Below are 20567 nucleotides of genomic sequence, written 5' to 3'. Positions count from 1 at the left end.
TTATTTTGTATTTTGGAATAGGGGACAGATATTATAAGATTTTATCTTCTTTCTGCTCCCTTTTGCACATGGGAATTTAAATTATGTAAAGAAGAAAATTAAATGTTTTGTGTTTTACCATGGAGCAATAAAAAAATAATATGAAATATGAAAAAGGATTATTACAGCCGTGAACTGAACAGATAAATGAGTTCATGTGGATATAAAGTGTTTTATTCCTCTCTAAAACCCCAAAATCATTTCTCCAGGGGGTCTACAATCTCTCCTTTATCTTCTGAACAAACAGATCTGAACGCATCTTTACATAACAATGAAGATCTTTCTTTTGTTCTCACATCAAAATCAGGAAAGCATCAGTTGATTATGTCTTTGTTTTCCATCAGAACATTTCAGAAGTGAATATCTGTCCCACTGAAGGAGCAGAGACTGAATCCATTAGTGAAATCAGCCAATCTTGGGGCTCCGTCCCATATAACATCTAATCTTACCCATAAACAACGAACTCTTCATATAACTGTAACACTCTCCACTACAGCCCCAGCTTTAAAAACATAAAGAACGATTGAACAAATGTTTAACATCCAAATTAAAAACGTATTTTAAAATCAACTCCGCAAGCAGCCTTGACCATGCGTGTGTACTTCCACATAACACAACACCACAACACAACACAACACAATAACACAACACAGAACAACACCACAATAACACAACACCGCATCACAACACAACACCACATCACAACACAACAACACAACAACAAAATAACACAACACCACAACCACACAACACCACATCACAACACAACAACACAACAACAAAATAACACAACACCACAACCACACAACACCACATCACAACACAACAACACCACAACCACACAACACCACATCACAACACAACAACACAACAACAAAATAACACAACACCACAACCACACAACACCACATCACAACACAACAACACAACAACAAAATAACACAACACCACAACCACACAACACCACATCACAACACAACACCACATCACAACACAACAACAAAATAACACAACACATCACAACACAAGAACACAACACCACAACACAACCACAACACAACCACAACACAACAACAACACAATAACACAACACCACAACACAATAACACAACACCACACCACAACAACACAATAACACAACAACAACACAACAACACAATAACACAACACCACATAACATCACACACAACAACACAACAGAACACAACACAACAGAACACAACAACACTACACAACAGAGCACAACAACACAACACCACCAAAACAATAACACAACAACACAACACCAAAACACAACAGAACAGAACACAACACCAAAACACAACAGAACACAACAACACTACACAACAGAGCACAACAACACAACACCAAAACAATAACACAACAACACTACACAACACAACAAAACAACAGAACAAAACACCAAAACAACACAACAGAACACAACAACACTACACAACAGAGCACAACAACACAACACCACACCACAACACCAAAACAATAACACAACAGCACAACTACACAACACCACAACACCAAAACAATAACACTACAGCACAACAACACTACACAACACAACAACAACAGAACAGAACACAACACCAAAACAACACAACAGAGCACAACAACACCACACCACAACACCAAAACAATAACACAACAGCACAACTACAACAACACAACACCAAAACAATAACACCAACAGCACAACACAACACAACAACATCAGGACAGAACACAACACAACACCAAAACAACACAACAGAACACAACAACACTACACAACAGAACACAACAACACTACACAACAGAGCACAACAACACAACACCACACCACAACACCAAAACAATAACACAACAGCACAACAGAGCACAACAACACCACACCACAACACCAAAACAATAACACAACAGCACAACAGAGCACAACAACACAACACCAAAACAATAACACAACAGCACAACAGAGCACAACAACACCACACCACAACACCAAAACCATAACACAACAACACAACAACAACACATTGTGCATGAATTTCAAAAGAAAAGCAGATTTTTTTTCTTCATGTTTTGACTAATAAAGAATATTCTGTGGATTTCTTCTGTAACATGATGAATGTCTTGACTGTCACTTTTGATCAATTTAATGCATCCTTGCCAAATCAAAAATCTAAAATAATCTTACTGACCCCAAACTTTTGAACGGTAGTCAATAATGTTACAAAAGCTTTCTATTTCAGACAAATGTTGTTGTTTTTTTTACTTTCTATTCATAAAAGAATCCTGAAAAGAAGTACACAACTGATTCAACATTGATCATATTAATAAATGTTTCTTGAGCAGCAAATCAGCATATTAAAATGATTTCTGAAGGATCACGTGACACTGAAGAAATTCAGCTTTACATCACATTTTACTATTGTATTATTATTATTTTTATTACATTTTTCCAATTTATGCAAGGAATACAAAAGCCCTGACATGGTTAGGGTTAGGGTTAGGGTTAGGTATAAAGAAATATAGAGAGAGAAAAGTGTCTTCTCTTCCCGAGTGGAGGTTTATTATTCTCCACGTCAACGATGTCATGTCCTAGCGGTCTTTAGATGTGGGACGTTAACATTTTAAAGAGACATGACAACTAGACTATTCACAAACTTTATATCAATTATTGTAAATAATTCATTCATGAAATGTACCGAATCCACTGCATGAATTTAATCAGATATGTCATTATTATTTTTAATCAAATATAAGTATACCCCCCCCAACCCCGCTCAACTGAAGCACTGCTTTCAATACCCCCATACAATACTTATATCATTTCAATAAAATTAGAAGAGAAACCAAAAGCTTTCTCTTCATCTAATAAGACCACATTTAAACCCAAAATGATTAAAGCAATCCAACAATTACAAACAAATGACATATAGAGAGATGAGCAGGAACAGATCCAAAGGACATGGAGATTCAGAACCTCTGTGAAGTTGCACCCCATATAATGAAATAATCCCCAAATATTGCTTTGGTTTGTGCTGGTTTGGTGTTTGAGATATTAAGCATTCATGTGTGACGTCACTCTCCACCGGTGCTGGTCGTTTGTGCCGGTTTGTGCCGTTAAAACAAACATTGTAACTATTTCCCTTCCTTAGATATAGCGAAAATGTTTTCGGAAGTGGTGACGTCATTCTTCACCCCATGTTGTCTAAATCGCTCCAAACTGGTGTAGTCCATTTGTGCCAGTAAAATGAACAATTTATCCATTTCCATTCCTTAGAAATAACAAATATGATTCGGGGCTGTGACGTCACTCTCCACCCCATGTCGTCCGAATCGTTCCAAACTGGTGTCATTCGTTTGTACTGTTGAAAGAAACAATCGCAATAATTCCATTATAAAGAAATAAAATGATCTCCGTCATGTATTTACCTCATCTCGTCCAATGGGCTCATTTTTCTTTGCCGAGCACAAAGCTGAATTAAAAAAAAAAAAGAGATTTTTTTTCATATCAATTTTATTAACCCTATAAATCATTTAAACAATTTAACCATTTGATATTATGACATCACAACAAATATGAAATGTTCTTAAAAATATCCCTTTCGTGACACAAGACTGTTATAATTTACATTCTATATGTGTTCAATAAATATAATAATGTAAATGTTTTAATATTCTAACTCCATTAAACTCAATTTTTGGATTGATTTGAGTGAGATGGGGTGGAGAGTGACGTCACACAGCCCAATAAAGAATGCTTCATATCTCAAACACCAAACCAGCACAAACACATGCAATAGTTTTGGTGATTATTTCATTATATGGGGAGGTAGATTCAGATTGTTCATTAAAGTTTATTAGTTTTCAACAGGCATGGTTGTGTAGTTTTGTGTATCTGTTTACAAGCAAAATGTTCATAATTGTTTGAAAAAGAACTAATAAAAAATCTGAATATTTATGTTTTGACTTTTAAAAACAAAACAATAAATAATAATAAAGCAACACAAGCACTTTGGCCCTTGGCTTGGTGTTGTTGACACAATTTGGCCCTTGGTGAAAACTAATTGGGGAACCAAGCATATATACACAAGCAGGCATTAATACAAATAAAAAAAAAAGATATAGCCCACCTGATACTAGCTCCTATTCTTTATCGCAAATGTTCATTTTTTTGTATCCATATACGGCATGTAATTTTTATCTCATGTAAATGTGCTTCACAGGCATCTTTTAAACTTTTGGTTGTGTCTCACCGTTATCAGCGTCTTGTGCCTGAGCGACACATTTAAGACATCTGTCATTTATCACATTTTAAAAACATTGATTGATCATTCAAAACACTTTGATGCTCAAAAAACAAGCAAGAAACAAACTCCACTTAAACGTGATGTCTACTCGGACCAGATTGCTTTGCCATGGAATTTTTTAGATCTTATGCTACAGAACTGGCTCCACTTTTGCTCTAAGTTTATACGAATCATTAAAGAATGGAAAACTTCCTTCAACCATGACACAAGCCCGGATCAGTCTGATTCGTAAAAAGGACAAAGATCCAAGCGTGTAAGAGTTATCGTCCAATTTCCCTGATCCAGCTAGACGTAAAAATATTGTCAGAAATTTGGGCTAACTGATTAATTAAAGTTATGACATCTCTTATACATATAGATCAGGTGGGGTTTATTCGGGGGCGTAGTTCTTCTGATAACATTAGGCATCAATATCATGTGGTCAATGGCAAACGATCAATCTCCGGTCGCTGCCATCTCACTTGACCCCTGAAAAGGCGTTTGATATGGTTGAATGGGATTATCTTAAAGATTTTGGAAATATACGGGTTTGATTGTTTGGATTAAGTTACTTTATAGACATGCTGTAGTGGCAGTTCAAACGAAGGGATTAATGTCAGATTATTTTACTCAAGACAGGGGCACCCGGCAGGGTTGCCCTCTTTCCCCATAATTGTTCTGTCTTGCCCTGGAACCATTAGCAGCCACGATAAGAAAGGAGGATGACTTTCCAGGGATGGTGGCGGGAGGCGTGGTGCATAAGCTTTTTCTTTACATAGATTATATTTTATTATTTGTCTCCAACCCCACTAGATCTATGCCTTGCCTCCACAGAATTATTAACTCCTTTTAATAATTAACCAAGTTCTCAGGATACTATGGAATGATATTCCGGACATTATTCAAAAGGAATTGCAAATTGTATTTGCAATTGCGTTTTCAATTTGTGGACGCATAAAATGTGACATAATCCAAACGCAATTGCAAATCGCGCATTACCGTTTGCATTTTCGTTTAAGCGAACGCACAGTGACTGCCAAATTTCAAATGGAAAAGCGAAGTCCGTTTGCAACTGTGTTTCCCATATCTTACGAGTTTTGGCCCTGTCATATTTAAATAGCAATTTCAATTACCACGTCTGCTTTTTCACTTTCTCAGCGTCGCGTATGTAGCCAGCCAAAACTCAAATGGAGTACTAATTCCCTTAGTATTTCCATTGATGCCTTACACGGAAACCTGTCAATCAGGGTCAAGGGTGGGATTATGCTATGGGGCGTGTTTGTCTTGGGAAGTGACGTCACTCACAGTCTATCAGGATCAATAATCAGCACTGCACTTTATTCATCTATAATCTCACACTGGACTGTCAACATATTCTCCTCAATATACTACTTCATATATATATTTCATATACTCCTACTTATTGTATATTGTGTGTATTGTTTACTGTACATTGTATCTAATTATTGTGTTGTGTAAGTATGTGTACATTTGATTTGTAAATTGTTTTGTGTAAGTATGTTGTTTATTGTAATTGGTATATGTCTCGTCACTGTCATGACTGATATGTTGCTCGGAACTGCACACAAGAATTTCACCTACTGTTGCACTTGTGTATATGGTAGTGTGACAATAAAGTGATATGATTTGATTTGATTTGATAAACCGCCGTCTGTTCAGGGCATCACCTCTTGACCGTCGACTGTGAGTGACGTCACTTCCCAAGGCAAACACGCCCCATAGCATAATCCCACCCTTGACCCTGATTGACAGGTTTCCGTGTAAGGCATCAATGGAAATACTAAGGGAATTAGTATTCCATTTGAGTTTTGGCTGGCTACATACGCGACGCTGAGAAAGTGAAAAAGCAGACGTGGTAATTGAAATTGCTATTTAAATATGACAGGGCCAAAACTCGTAAGATATGGGAAACACAGTTGCAAACGGACTTTGCTTTTCCATTTGAAATTTGGCAGTCACTGTGCGTTCGCTTAAACGAAAATGCAAACCGTAATGCGCGATTTGCAATTGCGTTTGGATTATGTCACATTTTATGCGTCCACAAATTGAAAACGCAATTGCAAATACAATTTGCAATTCCTTTTGAATAATGTCCGGAATATCATTCCATAGGATACAGAGTCAATTGGTCTAAATCCGAAGTTTTGGCTCAGACAGCATTCTGCCCAGTAACAGCCTTCCAGCCGGGCACCTTCCAGTAGCCCAAACAGGGCATTAAGTATTTGGGCATTTTATTTCCAGCAAATTTGTCTGATTTAGTGATTAGAGTTAATTTTGACCCTTTAATAAAAAGGATTTCGAATGATATGGGCTTCATTACATTGATCTATGATTGGGAAGGTTAATGTTCTTAAAATGAATTGTATTCCTAAATTCCTCTACCTGCTACAATCTCTCCCTGTAGATGTCGTCCTCTCTTTTTTCAAGCAATTTGATTGCCTAGTGAAGTCCTTCATTTGGAATGGGAAACGTCCCAGGTTACATTTCAATTTACATAATTTCAGTTACACAGACTGATTGACAAAGGTAGCTTTCAGTCTCAGACATTTGGCTCATTGGTCGCTTCCACCTGAGAGAGCCCCTCCCTGGTTTTGTATTCAACAGGAAGTTGTTGCCTCTATTTTGCCATTGCAAAGCCTTTCTGTCCAACTAATCTGAGAAGTTAAGTTACACCCCTTTATCTCGCATTTGCACTCGGTATGGACAAAAGTGTCCAGAGTGTTTAATTCAGACATTTATTTAAATGTTGCTTTGAGCATATGACTGAACCCCAAACTATGCATTAATAAGTCCCCTTCCTGCTGGTCAGAGTGGATTGTCAGGGAGGTTAATACACTCGTGACGTATATGAGAGTGTTGAGATCCTTTGAAAATTTGGTTCAACATTTTTGGATTCCCAGATCTCAGTTCTTTAGGTATTTACAGCTCCGACACCTTGCTCTGTACTGATACTCTGGGAGGGGTGATTGCTGCTTTTGGGAAAGGTCATGAGGCATCAGTGTATTACTTCCTGCTAATCCAGTGTCTGGGGGATGGAGCTTTAACTTCTATCAAGAGATTATGGGAGAAAGATTTAAACATGGTATCGGAGGAGGGAGTGTGGGCTAGGATTCTAAGAAACATCAAGTCTGCATCTAGAGATGCAAGAGTGCAGCTTATGCAATTCAAGATTTTATTTTAATTCTATTGGACCACCAGTAGATTGTATAGACTTGGTCTTAAAGACACACCCACATGCTTGCGATGCCAATCGGAGAATGGAGACGTAACTCATCTTTTGGGGGGGGTGTTGAGATGCAGAGGTTTTGGTTAAAGGTTCAAAGACTGGTGTGCGATGTATTAGGCACTCGGGTATCATTTTGTCCCAGACTATCTTGGGCGATGGGGTGGTCATCGACATTGAAAGTAGACACATAAAGAAATGGTTCATAACCAGTGTCATGATCACCAGGCAGATCATTTTAAGGGGCTGGAGGTTGGCTGGAGCACCCTCTTTTCAGGAGTGGTGCACGAACATGGGAAGGGTGGTGGCCTTTGAGGATGGGGCATTTAGAAGAATGGGGAGGTACAAGCTCGAGGAGAAATGGGGCAGGTATGTGTAATTTATGGATATGTGATTATTATTATTTTATGATTATTTATTTATTCATTTTAATTGCATGTGTCTCTATATCATTTGAGACTACTGTGATGTTGTTGAGGGTCAGGGTGGGATTGGGGATTGAGAGGGGTAATAGTGGGGGTTAAAACTGATTCTGTGAATATATTTGGTGTTCATTTATGTGAATTAATAAAAAATTGTTAATCTGAAAAAAAAAAAAAGACCTTCAGCAATATCAAACATGTATAAGTTAATTTAATGAACAGAAGAGGTATCCCAAGGAATACACATGTTGGGCACATACATCCCTATATTTCTGTAAGGCAAACTATGATCATGGCCGTGCCCCCCACCACCCATATTCATAATATTGGCCTATTGATATGTTTTCCCCCATGGTTAATTATTACATTATTAAATTTGGTCCCCTTTAATCCTGAAGATGTGGTTACATCCTTGACTGTGATACTCGATGACACTGTAGACTTCAGCGACCGGTTACATTCATAAATGAATTCTCACAAACAACCCATGCATGATCTCCACAATAAAAACAATAATTTTAGACACTTGTTTATGTTTTGATTAGTAATTAATCAAAGAAAATGATTACCTGTTCACCATTACTTACTGATTGGTTAATTGTGTTTCCATATTAGTTAATAGTAGTAACTAATGTGTTAATGTAGTACTACTCATTTGTCCTGCTTTAATTCCTGCATAGTTACACATAAATGGACCATTGTTTTAAAGCTTTACCGTTAAATAATAAATATCAAGTTAGCTGAATATGTCCATTCCAGTTAATATACGCAAGTATGTGTACTCCTCGTACTTAAGACTTAGTAGTAAATAGTAATGTTGCATTTAAAGCTGTGGTGACTAGAAAAACTTTGCACACACACACACACACACACACACACACACACACACACACACACACACACACACACACACACACACGTATGTACAATATACAAATACAACAGTATGTTTCACTGTATATTCTCTCTCCATGACTTCTTCCACCACTGTCATCTGTGATTTTAACAAAGAAATGAAAAAGGCAACAGAAGTTACACGGACATTAGATGAAACAATTAAATAAATAATCTTCTACTGAATAAAGGCCTTTAATATCATGAAGCGTGCCGGAACAGGAGACAGTATCTGTATGTGTGCGCGGACATGATGTAATGACGCAAGGAACGTCACAAGCCTCAAAATACAAATCATTTTTATACATTTAACGTAGTGAATAAGGGTAAGAACACGGATTTATGTACTTAATGAAAATTCATTCACGTTTAACTAAAAAATCTTACATAGTGCAGCTTTAATGAAGTTGAACATTTAAGTTGAGGAAATGGTCAATCGTTTGATTATACGCATCTCTTGAAGAAAAACAACTCTGTATGTTGGATAATTACACCTTCAGTCAAACTCATGAGAGGAAAGGGAGTGTTTGTGTGTGTGTCAGGTGTCCGGTTTCTCTTTTGTCACCTGCAGCATTAAATCTTCAGTTCATTCACCTTCAGCAGCAGAAACTGTCCCACACACACACTGATGGAGTCGAACAGCGGCCGCTTCGCTCTTCTCTCCCCGCACCCGGCACTCTTTCTCCGGCCGGAGGACCGCACTTACCCGCGCAGCCCCAAATGCGCCCGCTGCAGGAATCACGGGGTGGTTTCGGCTCTCAAGGGCCACAAGCGCTTCTGCCGCTGGCGGGACTGTGCGTGCGTCAAATGCGCTTTAATCGCGGAGCGGCAGCGCGTCATGGCCGCTCAGGTCGCGCTACGGAGGCAACAGGCGCAGGAGGAGTTGCAGATGATTTACCCCGCGGCAGGAGTGACCGAGGGCGGCATGAGTCTTTGCAGAACCCAGCTGAACTCCGCCGCTCCGCCCGCGTTTGACGCCTTCAGTCCGGACGCGTTCAAAGACGGTACGGGCGTCAATCACTGAACTCCTTCATACGCAACACAAATGTGTTTTCTGCATCTATGGCGGATTTTTATTCATCATGGTTTATATGTGAACTGAATCAGATGATCTCAGGTTGAAATTCATTCATTTTAATGTTTAAAAGCTAATGTAAAGTCACGCTGTGGACTGAAATAAATGTTTATTCTTTCTGGAGCTGCATTATTTTAGTGAAATATTCTTAATGGGCTATTCTAACTGTTATTTTGCATTAGGAGATATATTTAAGGATGATATATCAACACTATCGTTTCATTACTGATCCTCGTCAAACACAAACCGTAATTAACAAACTAGAACTTCAAATTGCAGAAAGCAACAGTGAATGGAAACTGAGTGCAGTAAGATCTGAAAATGTTAAAGTGCAGTGAGTTGGTAAAGTGTTTAAACTATTCTCTCAGTTTGAAATGAAAACGCTTCTGACAATGTTTTTCTTCTGCAGAGAAATCGCTGAATAAGTGCCGTGTGTTTGATGGATTCATGAATCAGGGCTTGTTTGCACCGCACACGCCTGCCGTGAACTCTCCATCCGGAAAGAGCGACCCGTCACAGGGCAGCGTTTCTCAGCTGTCAGATCACGGTGCAAGTCCTCGCTCGCAGCACTCCTCAGAACTCGGCGGATCACCCAAAGATCCGCCACTCGAAACGGGAGGTCGAGACATGGCCGTGGTGCTGATGAAGATCTTCCCTCACATGAAACTAGATGTTCTCGATTCTGCTCTGAAGAGCTGCTCAGGGGACGTCGTGAAGGCCATAGAACTGCTGCTCTGTTCTCGAGAGGGTCACAACTCAAACGGAGACGTCGTGCCGCTGTCAGAGAATCTCCCATCTGCCATCCGTCTCATAGATGCTCCGCTGAGACAATTCAGCTCCAAATCGGCTTTCTCACCCCTCCAGATGTCCTCCATGAACGGTTTCAGTGGCGACGCTTTGTTGGGGTTCAACCCTCGGTTTGCGATCGGTTCGCTGAGACTCGCATATTCGACACCAAACTTTATTCCGCCGTATCTGGCATCTGGATTTCTCCCGGCAATGTCACTGCGACCGCCAATAGAATATCAGTTTCCTGGTGTGCTGCGGGACTTTCCTTACTCCAAAAACACTTTCAACAGCACGGGTCTGTTCTCAACGCTCAACCATGACAAATAACCACAGACACGATCATTTACTTTCTTACCATGTACAAGTCATGAACGGAGCCATACTGCATTTCATTAAACACTTGGGCACACAGGGTCTTTTTTTAGTAATTGTATTAAATAGTAAAACATGTTGTAAATGTGTTTATGCATATTTGAATCACATTTTATTAATAAAACTCCTTATATCAAACACAGTTTCATGTTGAAAAAGTATCAGTACAAAAGGTTGCAGTACATGTGTTACTATACAAATATAATCCACGGCTAGTTGAGCAATAAACGATTTGAAATCATTAACTAAATTAACGTTGTTCATTACATTTCATTTTCAAAAACTGTACTCACGTAATACTAAACCCATTTAAGAGACCTTCACAATACAAAGACTAGGGCTGTCAATCGATTAAAATCTTTATCGAATTAATTACATGGTGTCCCAATTAATTAATCGCATATAAACAAATATTTGCTGAGAAAGCCCCTCATATAACAATAACTCAATATATAATGATTACACATATTTATATCAATATATAATTATATATAAATATTTTTTAAAAAAATATATATATATAAAATAAAATATTCAGATAATTAAAATGCATTACATTCTTATGGCAGAAGAGTTCATCATTGGTTCATACATTTTTAATAAAACAATACAGAAAGCAGCTTTAGAATACAATGTATTGTTTACTACCATATTATTGATCATAAGTCAATCATTGACACACAGTTCACAGAAATCCATTACACAAGTGAATCTGTCAATCAGTTGGAGATTTATTATGAGGACTTGTTTAAGGACCGTCAATGTACACCTGCGTCAGACATGCTTGTGTAGCGTCTCGGGTGCGTTGCGTCATAAACATTTTTAGTTCACTGTGTCAAGTTAAATATAGTTTAATACTTAGAACACATCTTGAGATCTATTAGTTCGAATTTACTCTCCATCATGTGTTTGAACGCAAGAATGTAACGAATGTTTGTGTTGTTCTGCTGCTGAAGGTTATTTTCTTCACTGTATAAACTGCCCATTGCCATGCAGCTGAAGTTTCACTTACTGCCCTCTGGAGTAAACAGCTGGTACTATAAGCTTCCATTTCTCAGGAATCTTCCTTATGACGGTCCAGGGGCGATTAATGGCGTTAATTTTTTTTTTACGCGTTATTTTTTATAAAATTAAATTGCACTGAATTAATGCGTTATATCGACAGCCCTAAAAAAAGACATAAGTGGAACAATGGTATAATCTAATGTTTCTGTGGGACACTACAAAGAAAGGTTTAGGGACACCTGCACTTCTGCCGAGGTCATGTCATTTAACGGCCATCTGATGAGCACATTAAGAGAGATACATGAAGGGTATTTACAAAGAAAAAATGCTATTTTTGTCTGGCTTTGAGCACAATCGGCTGTAAAAAAGGAATGCAATTGGAAAGTTTAACTTTGTCATCACACAACATACCGAAGTCATCCCAAATGGTATTTACTCTAAGAAATATGCTTGCCCTCACATCTACAGCTTGTGTTGTCATGAATATATAAATGTAATGTTTGTTCTCTCACTGATAACAGTACTTATGAATATCATGTGCTCACAGAAGAACTGCTGTCCTAATTTTCATTCACAGCAGGGGCCGGACAAATGCAAGACTGAACTATAAACAATTATATCATCTTACAGGGCGGATCTAGACAATTTTTCAGGGGGTGGCATGCAGACCGATTGGCAACACCAAAGTAAGCGCCCCTGTGTAGTTCTTATGGATGAAGGTACCAAGCTTCATTGCAACAAGTACTAGTTCATTAACTGGAATCACCATCAAATTATAAATGTCCATGAGTTTGCAAGACAACTGCATTTCCACAGGAACTAGACATCGTAAGCATTTTGCTACTGATAAATCTCCAAAATAATCTCCAGACTACCAATACATTGTCTGTTAAACACATCGACATATTCTAAATGTTCCTTAGCTTAGCATAAAACTGGCAATCTGGAATAACCTTCACATTATGCAGCCAAATAGTTTGATTGTGTTAAGCGTACCCACGGATGGAGAGTGCATGCATACCCAATGTTATTGTGCTAATAATGTCCTGTAGGCCTCCCAACTTTGTAACAGCTGGGATAAGCTATAACAAAAAGGAAAACTGTACTTTGGGTGGCAGTGCTGCAAAACTCATTCATTATTTTATACACAATAATACACATACATCAGCAATTTAATCAAGAACATGTCTGACTGGTCTAGTGGTGACTTTTTGAATAAAACCCTACGCAATGTCAACATCTTAAATGTATATTTTATACATTTGTATACTTATACTAGGGTGGCAATGCTTTTTTCTTAGGTTGGCATTTGTCCTGTCATCTTATTATATGACTGCAGGATCTAGTCTTTAGCTCTTTGGAACTGTTTGTATTTGGAGAAGTGTCAAATAAGGGCAATACTTGCGCGTGTTCTCCAGAACATCTGCTGGATCCTCTGCCCACAATCGGTTCTGTGTTCTGTCCCTTTGCTGTGTGGCCGTTTCTCAGTGTGCATTCTTTTATGTTCTCGTGGACTCATTCTACGTCATCTTCCACTGCAAAAGTTCGATTCCATTCCTTAAGAACACAAGTACCGAGGATGCAGCAAATGACCCGGATGTGTCCGTGAAATGGAGGATGCATCGGACGGTGACTTGTGGGCAACGATCTGTACTACTGACATTTATCGAGTTTCCCGCTGCAAGCTCAACGAAGTCTGACAGCTCAGGAGTCCTTATACTCTGCAGCAACTCAATGTAATAATTCTCAAACCTAATAAAATCTTGAGCTCACAATGTAATAACAGTTTGCATTATGATACATTACGAACTCAAACACATTTGAACTAAAATGTAATTGTCATTGTAATAATTTCCCAAACAAAACAATATCTTTAAGGCATAAAAACATAGATATTCCTTTATTTTGCGTCTTAAACTACGCACAAAATGCACCAGATTTAAATATTCATGCTTTTATTATTATTATTATTGTCAAGGTGGTTGATATTATTGTTATAATAATTATTATTACTGTACATTACTTCTAATATATATACACAGTGCATTCAGAAAGTATTCAGAACCTTTTTCCCCACATTTTATGTTCCAGCTTTATGCTAAAATGCTTATTTTTTACACCATCTACCTCATAATGACAAAACAAAAAAATGTTTTTGTTGATAATGGCAAATTTTAAAATAAAAAAGATCAGGTGCAACCCATTCCTCTGCATCATCTTTGAGGGGTTTCTACACTTTGAATAGTGTCCACCTGAGGTAAATTCAGTTGATTGGACATGATTTGGAAAGGCACACATCTGTCTATATAAGGTCTCACAGCTGTAAATGCAGAGAGCAAAAACCAAGCCATGAGGTCAAAGGAACTGTCTGCAGAGCTCAGAGACAGGATTGTGTCGAGGCACAGATCTGGGGAAGGACACACAAAAAAAAAAAAATCAGCTGCCCATGAGCGGCCCCCATAACTCTTAAATGAAAGAAGTTTGAAACAACCAGGACTCTTTCTAGAACTGGCCACCCAACCAAACAGAGCCTTTGTAAGAAAGGTGACCAAGATGGTCACTCTGGTTGAGCTCCAGAAGTCATGTGTGGAGATGGGAGAAACTTGCAGAAGGACGACCATCACTGCAACACTCCACCGATCTGGGCTTAGTGGCAGAGTGGCCAGACGGACGCCTCTCAGTGAAAGACACATAAAAAGCACCTAAAGGACTCAGACTGTGAGAAACAAGATTCTCTGGACTGATTAAAGATTGAACTGTTTGGTCTCGGTTCCAAGTGTCATGTCTGGAGGAAACCAGGCACCGCTCATCACCTGTGCAATACCATCCCAGCGGTGAAGCATGGTGGTGGTAGCATCATGCTGTGGGGATGTTTTTCAGCGGCAGGGACTGTTCAGGGTTGAAGCAATGCAGCAATATACAGAGATATCCTTAATGAACACCTGGTCCAGAGTGCTCAGGACCTCAGACTGGGCCAAAGGTTCACCTTCAAACAGGACAACGACCCTAAGCACAGTCAAGACAACACGAGAGGCTTAGGGACATCTCTGTGAATGTAGAAGCAATGTACAGTAGTAATAATAATAATAATTATTTTAACAATAATAATAAAACATCAACAACATTGGTATTGTGTGTTTTTAAAATCTAGTCTTAAACTACCCACAAAATGCACCAGATTTAAATATTCATTTCTTTATTATTATTACTGCCAATGTTGTTTATGCCTATAATATTAACAATATTGTTTTGGAAATTATTACAATATGACAATTATTACATTTTAATTCAAATGTTTTTGGTGAGTTCATAATGTTGTAAATGTATCATAATGCAAAAACTGTTGTGACAGCGGCTGTCTGAAACCTGAAAAATGATGTCTTCAGAGACTGTACAGAGGTAAGATTAAGGTGCTTTTAGAACTGTTCTGAGACCAGTTAAAGGGACAGTTCACTCAATTAACATTCATCATTTACTTGCCCTCATGACATCCCAGATGATTATGACACAAATGAAGATGTTTAGAAGAATATTTGAGGTCTGTAGGTCCAGACACTTGAGTTTGAAGCAATCAGGGGCACTATCAGACAAAGCTGCTTGAGGGATAATCATGATTGTGTAGCAATGATCCAGTATATAATAATAAAAGCAAAAAAAAAAAAAAGATTCTAGAGCAAATATTTTTTCCTAAAAATGTATGTCCACGTGTGTATAGCGGGACGAAGACTTCTGAAATTTGAAATAGTACCAAGCCATCACTCTATATAATAGCACTTTAGCTGTACATGATTCAATCATGGACAGTGTTCCACGTGAATGAAACAAGTTCTCTTAAAAAAAAACAATCAATTTAAACCCAATAATATAAACCATGTAAAACTAACTTGAATGTTTTTCATTTAATATGAATCAGTTATGTTCTCCTACATTTAAGCTTTTTGTGTTAAGACTACATTTAGATCACGTTAGATAAAGTGGATTAGGTCAAGTTACTAGAACAAGGTATTTGTGTCAATGTTGATTACCACAAAACTATTTTGCCCGTCCTTCTATTGTAAGTAAATGGGGCCAGTTTTTGGAAACAAAAACCCTGTATAAGTTCTAATTATTAAAAGAAATTGCTTTCAAAACTTAAGTCTCAAATGTGCATAATAGTTTTTCTCAGAAAATATTATTTAAAATGAAAATACATTTTGGTCCAATCAAACTAAGCAATTACAGTGCATCCGGACAGTATTCACAACGCTTCACTTTTTCCACATTTGTTATGTTAGAGCCTTATTCAAAAATGGATTAAATTCATTATTTTCCTTTTTATTTAAAAACACAAAAAAACACATACATAAGTATACCACTCAAACCTGAGCTCAGGTGCTTCCTGTTTCCACTGATCATCCTTGATGTTTCTACAACTTGATTGGGGTCCACCTGTGGTGAATTCAGAAACATTTCTGCAGCATTGAAGGTTCCAATGAGCACAGTGGCCTCCATCATCAGGAAATGGAAGTTTGGAACCACCAGGAGTGGCCAAACAGAAGCCTCTCCTCAGTAAAAGGCACATGACAGTCCATCTGGAGTTTGCTAAAAGGCACCTGAAGGACTGTCAGTCCATGAGAAACAAAATTATCTGGTCTGATGAAACAAATATTGAACTCTTTGGCCTGAACCGTTGAGGCACCACTCATCAGCTGGCAAATACCATCCCTACAGTGAAGTATGGTGGTGGCAGCATCATGCTGTGGGGATGTTTTTCAGTGGCAGGAACTGGGAGACTAGTCAGGATCGAGTGAAAGATGAATGCAGCAATGTGCAGCGACATCCTTGATGAAAACCTGCTCCAGAGCACTCTGGACCTCAGACTGGGGTGAAGGTTCAACTTCCAACAGGACAACGACCCTAAGCACACAGCCAAGATAACAAAGGCGTGGCTACGGGCAACTCTGTGATTGTCCTTGAGTGGCCCAGCCAGAGCCCAGACTTGAACCCGATTGAACATCTCTGGAGAGATCTGAAAATGGCTGTGCATCGATGCTACATATCCAACCTGATGGAGCTTGAGAGGTCCTGCAAGAAGAATGGGAGAAACTGCCCAAAAATAGGTGTGCCAAGCTTGCAGCATCATACACAAAGACTTGAGGCTGTAATTGGTGCCAAAGGTGTGTCAACAAAGTATTGTGCAAAGGCTGTGAATACTTATGTACATGTGATTTTTTTATAAACTTCCAAAGATTTCAAACAAACTTCTTTCACGTTGTCATTATGGGGTATTGTTTGTAGAATTTTGAGGAAAATAATTAATTTAATCCATTTTGGAATAAGGCTGTAACATAAAATGTGGAAAAAGTGAAGCGCTGTGAATACTTTCCGGATGCACTCTAAATCAACTTTTATCAATATACCCAATAAATGCCCCACTTCTTGCCTTAAGCGTCCAAGCTGCCCAGCCACTTATGCAACATCTTTTCAAAAGCCACCACTCTGCCCAAGTGTGTGCACCACTCATGAAATGAGGGCACACCAGCCAACTTCCATCTATATGTATAAAAGATGTCACAATTTTACTTAATCAGTTAGCCAAAATTTTGACAATATTTTAACGCCTAACTTGATCAGTGAAATTGGACAATAACTCGAACACTCACTTGGATCTTTTCATTTTTAAGAATCAGACTGATCCGGGCTTGTTTCATGGTTGGAGGAAGCTTTCCATTCTTTAATGATTCTTTATAATCTTATAGCAAAACTGGAGCCTGTTCTGTAGCATAAGATCTAAAAAATAATTCAGCGGCAAAGCAATCTGGCCCCGGAGCCTTAATTACCTCGCCAAGCTCCTCCGAGGTTATCTCAGAATCAAGAAAGAAACTTTGCCCCTACATTTCTGCTAAACCATTAATGACTCTTCCTAATGTATCTTTAATCTGTTTGAGACATTTGAATTGTAGATGTTTATCAAATGTAATGACTCCCCTGCTCTTACTTGAGCCACATTTCACAACATTTTCAGCTTCCTGTGGAGAAATATGATTCTTAAAAAAACACTATCATATCTCTTACGCTTAAGAGAAATAACCTTCCTTCTTTTTATAGGGGTGCTCCAACCCATTCACATTCCACATGGAGAGAGATAATCTACTCATATTCACTTTTGACATAAAATAGACTGTCAAAAACAAGATTCTAAAAACCACATTCCAACATTAGTGCAACAATCAAACCCTGAACATCCCCTAGAAAATAAACAGACGAAAAAGGTGCTTATTAACCCCACACACGACAACGCTCCATATTCAAACAGTCCATACACGCCTACGAGAACCCCTGCAATAGCCTTGCCATCGGATTGCTCAAGTCTGGTGTTTTTATACAAATTTAGAGACAAAATTACACAGCAAAAGATAATCTATAAAACAAACTCCAGCCGATAGGTGGAACCAGGACACAACATTTTTTTTTAGGTTTACAGCTTATTGCCTGCCATGTCGAGCAGATTCAAAAAGAGCCCATCCAGGAATTTCACCATATCCCGTCTCTCTACTCCCTCTGGGACTCCTACGATACGGATGTTATTCCGCCGGCTACGGTTTTCCATGTCCTCCAACTTCTCCCAGACATGCTCCAAATCCACCTTGGTTGCTAGTGGATTAGTAGCTAATTCCCTCTCAGATGACTCCAGGTAATCGATCCATTTCTGGACATCCCCCATACTCTTCATCACTCCACATCAGTGAACATTGCCTCCATGATGGTGATCGATCGAGGCATCACAGCAAGATCCTCCAAGTCAGCAACGACATTCGTCAGCACTGTCGGTATGTTCAGCACCTCACGCCGCATCACCCTCACCTTCCTGACCAAATCGACTGCAAGGATTTTGAATTCTTTGACATATTGTCCTCCTAGAACAGTGTGAATCGAATCTCACCAGTTTATAATAAAATGTATTTAAACCTAGCAAAGTGCGCAGAGCTCGCCGTTCACATGTCAGATCCTCGCATGGCGTCACGTGACCACCCAGCATCTGCATCTTTGATTTTTAATAGGAATGACAACAAGGCTGTGAGGGATCCCTCAAAGATGGGGCTACTGCGAATAAGGTCAGCTGCAAAAACAGAGGTTAGCAGATTAAAGTACAAAATCTAGTTTGCCTTACCTTCAAGGGATTTATTGATGTACTGAACATGAAAATAATCATTTAAAAAAAAAAAAGATACCAAACAAACAAAAGAACATGTACATCTTATATCTTACACTTATTTAAATACTCAACAGAAAGATACTCTATACAGCAAACAAAACTGAAAGTCAATATTGTACTATATTCATTAACACAGAGCAGGTCAAAGGCCAATGTAGGAGTTGGATCATTTACTTATGGCTTGAGTTCATGTAAAATAAACAAGATGTTATTATGACCACATCACCTCCTAAACACCACATTAACCTTCTATACCAAAAACTATACCAAACTAAATGAAAAATGTGGCGGTTTTAACCCACAAATATTTATTGTCTCATAGTATATAGAAATCAAAGAAAACTCAAGGGTCCATACTCTTAATATAAGACAACTTAAGAACCAAAAACCTGCTCCACAGCAATAATACCTTTTCAAAAGGATTGAAACTCATTAAAGAAGAAAAAAAAAACACACCTATGAACAAAGTTACACATATAGAGGAGGATTGTGCAATAATACTCATCCTCCAGCTCAAGATCAGGTCAAACTCTCAAATGCAGAGTTGCCAGCAGGAAGATTTACTTTCAACACCCAATAAAAGATGTGCGTTTCTCAGCCTGCGTTTCAAAAGAAAAACAAAACATTAACTAAAATCACAGACAGACAGTTTAGCGAAAGAAACGCGGCCCATCGTTGATTCTACAGCTCATACAAACACCTCAAAAGGTTTTGATATTTTTTATACATACTTTTCTAAACTTCTAGCACTGCAAACGTTCTGCAAAACTTTCTAATGCTCACAAGTGTCATATGACGGTCAGTCAGAATACTTACGCTAGCTTCAGTAAAAATTACTCTACAGGTTTTTATATAAAACAGTTTAGTTTGTAATTCTTTGGCAAGGTATCGCTTTAAGATTTTTTTTTTACCTTTCTCATTTTTACATTAACATGTGACATTAGGTAACAAATAAACTCTTAAAAAAATATATACTCTTTTAAAGTAACGCAACATAAGAACTCAAATCAACTGAGGAAACTATAGAAATATAAAAATAAAGACCCACAAACTCAAACACTCATTCACATGCACACACATTCAGCTCTTATGCGACTTAAATGATTAAACCAATGCTTTTAAAAGTAAACATATTTTAGAATGGTCAAACAAAAACAAACAGAAGTCGTCGTACATTCAATATTTCCTGTCACCTTGATGCTCACTGGTGCAAACAGCTGCATTTGCGTGATGCTGTTTCATGCAT

At 38.3% G+C, this 20567-nt stretch overlaps 1 protein-coding gene across 1 annotated transcript; it reads left to right on the top strand.

Moving 5' to 3' along the window:
* The first annotated feature begins 9405 nt into the window (after nucleotides 1-9405).
* LOC127648043 (doublesex- and mab-3-related transcription factor A1-like) lies at nucleotides 9406-11273 on the top strand. The gene is made up of 2 exons (XM_052132625.1): nucleotides 9406-9889; nucleotides 10370-11273. The coding sequence occupies exons 1-2, from the start codon at nucleotides 9514-9516 to the stop codon at nucleotides 11074-11076; spliced, it is 1083 nt and encodes a 360-aa protein (XP_051988585.1). The 5' UTR covers nucleotides 9406-9513; the 3' UTR covers nucleotides 11077-11273.
* The last annotated feature ends 9294 nt before the right edge of the window (nucleotides 11274-20567 follow it).

This window comes from Xyrauchen texanus, chromosome 1 (genome assembly GCF_025860055.1).
Source record: "Xyrauchen texanus isolate HMW12.3.18 chromosome 1, RBS_HiC_50CHRs, whole genome shotgun sequence".
NCBI lineage: Eukaryota > Metazoa > Chordata > Actinopteri > Cypriniformes > Catostomidae > Xyrauchen > Xyrauchen texanus.
This window is presented reverse-complemented; position numbering and strand designations above follow the sequence as displayed.

Bases quoted from the DNA above. Each gene is read 5' to 3' on its own strand.
- LOC127648043 (XM_052132625.1), top strand. From the start codon at position 9,514: ATGGAGTCGAACAGCGGCCGCTTCGCTCTTCTCTCCCCGCACCCGGCA. The intron at 9,890-10,369 runs GTACGGGCGTCA...TTTCTTCTGCAG, and splicing joins TCCGGACGCGTTCAAAGACG to AGAAATCGCTGAATAAGTGC.